This window comes from Coregonus clupeaformis, chromosome 14 (genome assembly GCF_020615455.1).
Source record: "Coregonus clupeaformis isolate EN_2021a chromosome 14, ASM2061545v1, whole genome shotgun sequence".
NCBI lineage: Eukaryota > Metazoa > Chordata > Actinopteri > Salmoniformes > Salmonidae > Coregonus > Coregonus clupeaformis.
In genome coordinates, this window is record NC_059205.1 from 45,810,025 (window position 1) to 45,819,545 (window position 9,521).

The 9,521-nt window shown below is 40.1% G+C and overlaps 1 protein-coding gene across 1 annotated transcript; it reads left to right on the forward strand.

Annotated features, from left to right (window-relative positions):
- Positions 1 to 1,451: 1,451 nt before the first annotated feature.
- Positions 1,452 to 4,730, forward strand: LOC121581488 (proenkephalin-A-like). Its single transcript, XM_045224902.1, has 3 exons — positions 1,452 to 1,548; positions 1,755 to 1,895; positions 3,329 to 4,730. Exons 2-3 carry the CDS (start codon positions 1,758 to 1,760, stop codon positions 3,875 to 3,877), a joined length of 687 nt encoding a protein of 228 aa, XP_045080837.1. The 5' UTR covers positions 1,452 to 1,548; positions 1,755 to 1,757; the 3' UTR covers positions 3,878 to 4,730.
- Positions 4,731 to 9,521: the final 4,791 nt, after the last annotated feature.

Genomic DNA, 9,521 nt, shown 5'->3' on the forward strand with positions numbered 1-9,521 from the left:
CATACCATTATTTCCATCCAACCACTAAGACTTCCATTAGGGTTCTAGAATAGAATGACATTAGGAGTCAGGGGACATGGGAAGACATATTGTAACACAGTAGTATGTCATCTACCCAGCCTGTTGGCCCACTGGCTTCCCTTGCTCCAGGAAAAATAACATATTGATGTGATAAAACAGTTATTACGGGTGCCATCTGACATGTCGATATCATCAGGAGAGCTGAGTGCTGTAATGTGGATGTACTATCACCATGGGGTTACATAAACTCAACCAGGACTAGTCTTCATCATAGTCACCATCATCATCACCTTCATCATTATCGGCAATTTCATCAATATTATTATCTGCATAATCATTGGCAATGTTTGCCTCACACAACAGCATTCAATAGGATTTACTTTTTAAACACAGTTATGAACTATTGTATTGAGGTCCAATAGTACCCTAGACAGAGGCAGCATCAGCATTCAGCTGTAGACCATCATTATGGTAACTGACTGCTTTCAACTTTATCTCCCTGTAGCTCTTCTTTCCTGACAAACAGTTTGACAGTTAACAAGGCTGTTAACAGTATCAAGACAGTTTTAATTAAAAGAGAGGTGATGGCCTACATTCAGCCCAATACAAAACGATCTGTCCTCGACTGACTAGGACTGTTCTACAGATATAGTTCCTGGAAAAAAGTCGAATTCAGCAAGTAAACTTTTTCTAACGACAAAATTCTACATATTTCAATGGACGCTTTTGTGACAAATCCCTATGTGAAACATATATTGACTAAAGAGATTGCTAATGCACAATCAAATCTTAACTTCATGATTCATCTTGACGTCTATGTTTTATGTAGGTACAGTATCTTGCACAGGCGCTAACTCTTGGCTCTATGTGATCTAGTCAGAGCAAGATGAGTGTGTCTCTGAATATCGTAGCTGTAATGTCTGGCACCCTACCCTATGACAGAACATAATGTGATAGCATCAGGATCATCATCTCATATTTTACGACTGAGAAGTCATTTTATTGATCTCTGTTATCTCGTGAACATTTTCATTATGTACATTTACACACAGCTCAACGTTTGTAAAGTGTGGACTCCATTATTAAATGCAAACACAAAGCTTATTATAATACGTGACTCACATACCACACCTGTTGTCAAAGTACAATTTCACAAATATCCTATTATCTACGGTAAAATAATTCTAAGGAATTGCGTCAGTTTATGCGTGAAATTCCCCTCTGACGACTGGAGACATTACCATGACGTTTTTGGAGAACTATTTATACCTATCAAGACATTAAAATTGCATTATGAACTTAACTCATACAGGCATACATTTTGAGCATCCTCCTGAGTATTTGGAATCGTGACCCACAAGCTTGTCCAGCCGTGCGACTTTAGAGAAAGCTGATTGGCTCAATCGCAACAGTTCTACAAGTGCTTTTTTTTCTAACCGCACCGGGGTAATATATTTGGTACAAAGCCTCACAATCAACAGTTCCTACAGCAACACAACAGGACTTGGACTAAACAGAAAAACAGAGGCAAGTATTGGCTTTTGTTGGTTTGTTTCTTCATGGCAACTTTGTTACGTTGGAAAGAAGACCACTGAGTTTAATTTAGTGTCCACTTGGCCACAGACATGGCTTTTTTCGTATTGTCCATGTTTTATCACTTCCTGAGAAATTAGCAGTTAGTAAAACTCTTATCCAGTATTTGTTGGCTTCTCTCCCTAAAATATTTTCTCTAGTCTATGGCTGTGCCGGGGAACTCACTACGGATACTGCTTCTCGGTGCGTATTTTACGCTGACGGTCGGAGCAGACTGCGGGAAGGACTGTGCGCTCTGCCTCAACGGTCTACTGGAGCACCAGACGGCGATTACCACTCTGGTAGGTCAGGTACATTTGGACATGTTTTAAAGCATATATTTAAAGTAAAGTAACAGGGTGCTACTTTTTCCAGCGTCTAACTTTTTCGTGGGGAAAGAATTCGCAGTAGGCTACGCACCTGTGTTTTTGGTCACAGAAATACGCAATGGATAGGCAATGTTCCTTGAGGTGCGTGTATCCTTGGAACACGACTTTATTGAACTATTTTTCATTTATTTTGATGCAGGCAGACAATGTAATACCAATTAAATTAGGCAACCCATAATTTTTAATGCATCAATATAACATTAATTATTCGTGTCGGTTGGATTTTAATCAAGGCTACAACTAGGTGTTGTTGGTCTAACTTGCGACAACATGAGACCTCAAGGCATTTCCTTTCGTCACGCTTCATGAAGTTTTGAATTTTGATGAGGATTTGGTTTCATTTATTACATATAGCCTGTAGTAAAACCAACTGTTGCGCATCATCAATTTCGCGGGACATTGTCACTTCGATTCTTGAAATGTAGGCTATTAAAGGCAATTTAGGAGTGTCTGAATCAATGTTAGATTAGCCATTCAATAGTACTGGCCTATCCCAAATGCTCAACATCGAACTAAAATCTAAAATCTTACCACAATGGCATGAATTCAGTATCTCCATCAAACCTGTCTTTATTTGTGGCCCTTATATGTTTTAGCTCCATCAGGGGGCAGCATGTTAGTCGTTATGGGCTTCAATACAGCCTCAATCATATTTTCATGTGATTCAAATACCCCCAATAAGATAAACATTTAATTTGAGAAGTTTATTTTCTCTTAGATAATGTATTCAGAATTATCTGTAGGCTATACAAAAGCACTGTTCTCTTCTGCTTTGACAGCTCAGACATAAAAATACACATTTACGAGGCATTAAATATGTAGGCTTTGAGGAACATCAGGCTTTGAGGGACCTCTTTGAGTAACAGGCTTTGAGGAACATCATGTCTCATTAACTGTGTTTCTAAAAAGCGGTAAAATGCACTAGATAAAAGTGTCTTTCCATCTGTTTCAATTTAATGACTCTTAAAACGAGTAGAGCATGAACATCACATTGGTATAGGCAAATATAATGAATTTGTTCATACATCCAACCGTGTCTCTCCGACAATGGAGAGAGTAGCAGCTGCACCCAGAGTATCTCATGCACCCGAATTTGACTTGTTTGTATCCCCTGTTAAATATTGTCCAATTAAACAGTACTCTATACGTCAAATGTGCCTTTTTGTGGCAAGAAATATATCACTATGTCACTCCAGTGAATATATTGCTGCTTCACGTCTGTGTACCATGAGCCCCTTGATAGAGACAAGTCTCCAATTAAACTAGATTTCCAGTAAGAAATGGGTTTGTGAGCCTCTCATCCACCTCTGTGTTTTGAGGTTCCTCTTCCCTTCTTGTCTTTACAGACATGCTCAATAGAATGTGAGGGCAGCCTGGACACCACGAAGCTCCGGCTCTGCCGAGACATCCTATTGAAGGAGGAGCGTGTCGCAGTAGATGATGTCAAACAGGAAGAGGTGCAGGGCCAGCAGCACCAACTGGCCAAGAAGTATGGCGGCTTCATGAAACGCTACGGGGGGTTCATGATCAGGAGGAGCTCACCCGTAGAGGAGGGACGAGTGCAGGGAGGAGAGAACAGCCTGATGGCTGAGGAAGACGACATCCGTCTGGAGATCCTGAAGATTCTGAAAGCAGAGGCTGAGGGCCAGAGGGATGGGGAGGTGGCCAAGCGCTATGGGGGTTTCATGAGAAGAGGGGGGGACTTGGGGGGCCTGGAGGGGGCGGGCAGGCCACTGAAGAAGCGCTATGGGGGCTTCATGAGGAGGGTGGGGAGGCCTGAGTGGCAGGAGGATCAGAAGAACCAGGGGGGTCTCCTGAAACGCTCCTGGGAGGGGGAGCAGGGTGACTCCCCCCTGGCTGAAATACAGAAGAGATATGGAGGATTCATGGACTAGGGGTCGGCCCCTCCTCCAACCTCTCTTGAGTCTGGACTCTCAATATTGATTAGATTATCCATTCTTGTTCCGTTGTAGAGCTTCACTGTCCTGCTTTTTGTTTGATTGGGTTTACTGTGACAAAAAAAGAGTACTGTATGTTTTAGGGTTTTGGTTATTTATAAAATAACATGTGTTGGTTGTGGTGTACGAGGCTGGGGCATGTGTGGAAAACCAATCATGGCATGACCTGTCTGTTTTCTCTCCCTTTGTCTTGCCACTGTTTTTAAAGGGATAGTTCACTTTTTAAATATTAATTGATTTTCGACTTAAAAACTGTCATCCAAACCATTTTTAAGTTTGTTAGTTGGTTATTTAGTAGTCCAGACTCTCCTGGAGAGGTAAAATGAAAATAAGCTACAGCTTCAAAAAAGTGAATTATCCCTTTAAGTGGCTAGCGCTATAGAACATTTTCTGACGCTACCATTTCCCCCACAAAGCCTCAGAAAAGGATGTAACAATGGGGGAGTAGGCTATTGTGGCCTTCCCATTGGTGGTTTGGTCTTTGGAACTGAATGGCCTATCAATGTTATCTGCTTTGTTGTTGGAACATGAAGGTACCCTACTCTAAGTATTGCTATACCAGTGTGCTGTAGTTATCCATCTAATGGCAGTGTGTTGGTCGCTTTTCATTATTATTATAATAACCATGTTGCTCTTTCCACTGTGCTCACACTTATCCCAGTATGCTGATGTTGAAACATGTTGCTTTCAGTCTATAAATGGTCTAATTCTTTCTTCTTTCTATTGAGAACAGAGCAGCATTTCAGACCAATTAGTTGTACAAAACATAATAAACCCATGTGTCCTGCAGAAATAAGTGGACTCCACTCTGTCTTGTTCTGGCTGTTTGATGTGTTTGTCTGCTTGGGAAGTGGCGCTAATGTTCCTGCCTCACTCTGTCAAGCGCACCTGAGATAATAACTCTGGTGTTAATGGTGAGAGTTGTATTTATTTGACGCATTCACTGAGCTTCACTCAGCCCTATGTCTATATATTTTTGTACACATTGCACAAGTGAGCACAAAATATAACACTTTTTTGTCTCTTAGCTCCCCCAACTCTTCAGACTACCAAAACTTAACTGATTGATATTTTGCTTAACTTAATCCCCCCCCCCCCAGAGGTTTAAATGAAGAATGCTCTTCCTCACAATAAGGCAGTATTTTAAATGACTCACAAGTTAGATCTACAAAATAGGATAGATAGCCCTCTCTCACATTGACACATTGATTTATATCTTTCATTTCTCTAACTTCATTTCTCAATGTTAGTTATTTCCAAAGGCACCACCATATCTATATCCACAGCTGTTCACTTCCAAAATGTTGGTAGATACATTTGTATTTGTATTTATTAGGGATCCCCATTAGCACTTACATTACATATAAAACAAAATATAAAACAGTACATCATATAACATTATTACACCACTACATATCTACAATACAAAATGTAGAATACCACCATACAACAATATTAAAATGTATGCGTGTGTCTATACCTTTGTGTGTGTCTCTTCACAGTCCCTGCGTTTCCTTAAGGTGTATTTTTACATGTTTTTAAATCTGATTATACTGCTTGCATCAGTTACCTGATGTGGAATAGAGTTCCATACAGTCATGGCTCTATGTAGTACTGTGCGCCTCCCATAGTCTGTTCTGGACTTGGGGACTGTGAAGAGACCTCTGGTGGCATGTCTTGTGGGGTACGCAAGGGTGTCCATGCTGTGTACTAGTAGTTTAAACAGACAGCTCGGTATATTCAGCTTGTCAACACTTCTTACAAAAACAAGTAGTGATGACGTCAATCTCTCTTCCACTTTGAGCCATGAGAGATTGACATGCATATCATTAATGTTAGCTCTCTGTGTACTTTTAAGGGCCAGCCGTGCTGCCCTTTTCTGAGCCAACTGCAATTTTCCTAAGTCCCTCTTTGTGGCACCTGACCACACTACTGAACAGCAGTCTAGGTGCGACAAAACTAGGGCCTGTAGGACCTGCCTTGTTGATAGTGTTGTTAAGAAGGCAGAGCAGCATTTTATTATGGACAGATTTCTCCCAATCTTAGCTACTGTTGTGTCAATATGTTTTGACCATGACAGTTTACAATCCAGGGTTACTCCAAGCAGTTTAGTCACCTCAACTTGCTAAATTTTCATATTATTCATTACGAGATGTAGTTGAGGTTTAGGGTTTAGTGAATGATTTGTCCCAAATACAATGCTTTTAGTTTTGGAAATATTTAGGACTAACTTATTCCTTGCCACCCATTCTGAAACTAACTGCAGCTCTTTGTTAAGTGTTGCAGTCATTTCAGTTGCTGTAGTAGCTGATGTGTGTAATGTTGAGTCATCTGCATACATAGACACACTGGCTTTACTCAAAGCCAGTGGCATGTAATTAGTAAAGACTGAAAAAACTAAGGGGCCTAAACAGCTACCCTGGGGAATTCCTGATTCTACCTGGATTATGTTGGAGAGGCTTCCATTAAAGAACACCCTCTGTGTTCTGTTAGACAAGTAACTCTTTATCCACAATATAGCAGGGGTTGTAAAGCCATAACACATACGTTTTTCCAGCAGCAGACTATGATTGATAATGTCAAAAGTCGCACTGAAGTCTTACAAAACAGCCCCCACAATCTTTTTATTATCAATTTCTCTCAGCCAATCATCAGTCATTTGTGTAAGTGCTGTGCTTGTTGAATGTCCTTCCCTATAAGCGTGCTGAAAGTCTGTTGTCAATTTGTTTACTGTAAAATAGCATTATATCTGGTCAAACACAATTTTTTCCAGAAGTTTACTAAGGGTTGGTAACAGGCTGATTGGTTGGCTATTTGAGCCAGTAAAGGGGGCTTTACTGTTCTTGGATAGCGGAATGACTTTTGCTTCCCTCCAGGCCTGAGGGCACACAATTTCTAGTAGGCTTAAATTGAAGATATGGCAAATAGGAGTGGTAATATCGTCCGCTATTATCCTCAGTAATTTTCCATCTAGATTGTCAGACCCCGGTGGCTTGTCATTGTTGATAGACAACAATACTTTTTTCACCTCTTCCACACTCACTTTACGGAATTCAAAAGTACAATGCTTGTCTTTCATAATTTGGTCAGATAAACTTGGATGTGTAGTGTCAGCATTTGTTGCTGGCATGTCATGCCTAAGTTTGCTAATCTTGCCAATTAAAAAGTCATTAAAGTGTAATACATAATGTAAGGGATAAACGCTGACGTTTTGTACATTACCTTGGAAATAATGGACGACGCAGTCCGTTGAGTCCCTTCGTGCAGTTAATTTTTCCAAGGTCATAGAGTACCACAGTATGAGTCATAATACCCATAAAACCTAGCGGTCAAACAGGGAAATGGTTCCAATCGTTTTTCCACCATTCATTTTTCCCATAGGGGATTGTAGAAAAACTTAAAATAAGGACTGTGTTTTGTGTTGGTTTACCCTGGCGTGACGTTTTGATAACCATGTCAATCTCTCTAGGACAAGGTGACTTTTATCAATATATTCGCCTGTATTTACACCCAAAAATGAAATGCTAATTAGCTGCTAATTTGGCTATCATAAAAACTACAAATGATGATCTGGACAAGACTGCCGAATCGAGGCAAAGGTAAGAATCTCTAATGTTAGCTAAATGTAGTAATTAATACATTGGATAAATGTCTTTAAATGGACAGTTCTGTGAACTGTCTCGTGCAATTTTTAAATTGACACAATACCTGTTAGCAAAGGTGTCAGCTAGAGATGACTTGCAGGAGCTTGCAGGGATTTGTAGTTTTGCATGATGCCTACTTTGATGCTAATTAGCATTTTCGAATCTGAGAGTAAATAGAGCTGAATATATTGACAAGTCACCTTGTCCGAAAGAGATTTACACGGTTACTTATTTTAAGTGTTTCTAAAATTCCCTATGGGAAAAATGAATGGTGTAAAAAAGATTTTGTCCCTACGTTATATCGGCATCGAACATCTCTCCCTAGGAGAGGGGGTGACCAAGAAAACGTATTTTTAAAACAAGAGGCTGCCTGGATCTTTCATTTAAAGACCCTTGCTCCCTTCGGTCTCAACGTAGACTGATTTGAAGCCATTCTTGTGATTATTGTGATTTTGCTATTCATTGTAAATGTTTGTAGGCCTATGTTGCCAAATTGTATCTATGATCGTATGTTATCCATTCATGTTTTTTGTATGTTCTGTTTATATCTGTGAATTAACCAATGATATCAGGCCACACCCGGCCATGCTTAAAGACACCTGTGTGTGTCCTTTGACATAAACTAGTGACACGCAGTGTTTGTAATTATACCCTGATGAAGACAGCTTGTCTGTCGAAACGTTGGTTATCAGGTTATTAAATTATTGCATCTGAGCTCCTAGAGTGTGCGCCTTTCCTTTTCTTTTTCAAGTGAAAATGATTGGAACCATTTCCCTGTTTGACCGCTAGGTTTTATGGGTATTATGACACCTCCACTATGGGGCTCTATGTACAGAACATCAGTGTTTATCCCGCAGTTGCCAAAGAAAACAATATGAAAGCACACATTTACCGGTCGTAAAACCTTTATTCCGTTGCGTTTGTTTAAACTGTTTATCCCGCTTATACCCCAGTTGCCTGAGAAAACAATACTAAGCACACACTTACCGGTAGAAATAACATTTTGTCGTTGATATTTTCATATATATAGCTAATTCATATTTTCTCATCTTTTGGTTGCTAGAGATGCGACCCAGTCGTTCGTACGATTAGCTCAATATTTATGGACGCGACCCAGTCGTGCGTTCTTTTGTTCCGTTGCCATGTTCGCTGGCAACGTTCTTATCCCTTGCTTGTTAGCTAGCCAGCTAGCTACAGCTAACAGTCACGACCTCTGCAACCAGAATATACCACAGCATTGTTGAATACTCCTTTCTGATTGGCTTGAAGGGCATTCTAGAGCGTGTATTATTTCCATATAACGCATGGTATATTTGCACGGTAGAATTCAATGGCTAGTTAATTTTTACATGTTTTGTTTGAGCTGCTTTTAAAAGCATAAGTCAATTTGAAAAGAGTATTGGTATTGTTTAATTTGATTTTCATAATAGCAAGCTAGGACTGATGGTTTGGTTAGCTAAACTAGCAAGTATGTTTGTTTAGTTACCACAGCAACTACTGTAGCTATCTAGTAAACTTGCTAGCTACTTCAGTGGATGTTGAACACATTTCTACAGGCAAATGCATACATTTCTACATGCAAATGTGTTAAATTATAGTCATGGTATAAAAGGGATAATCAACTCGGGGCTCTATGCGTTCTCTGGAAAATAATGCAACTCCGTGGAAGGTCAGTTCCACTCCACTAGCACGTCGTGGAACACACCTTCCACGTCGTTCATTATTTTTCATAGAACGGTTAGCCCCTTGTTGATTATCCCTTACTTAATGTCCATTCTATAATGCCCTTCTAGCCAATCAGAAACGAGTATTCAACAATGCAGTGGTATAAATACAGGTAAATGCCAAAATAAAGAGTCTTAATACGACGTTGGCCCACCACGAGCCACCAGAACAGCTTCAATGCCCCTTGGTATATATTCGACAAGTGTCTGAAA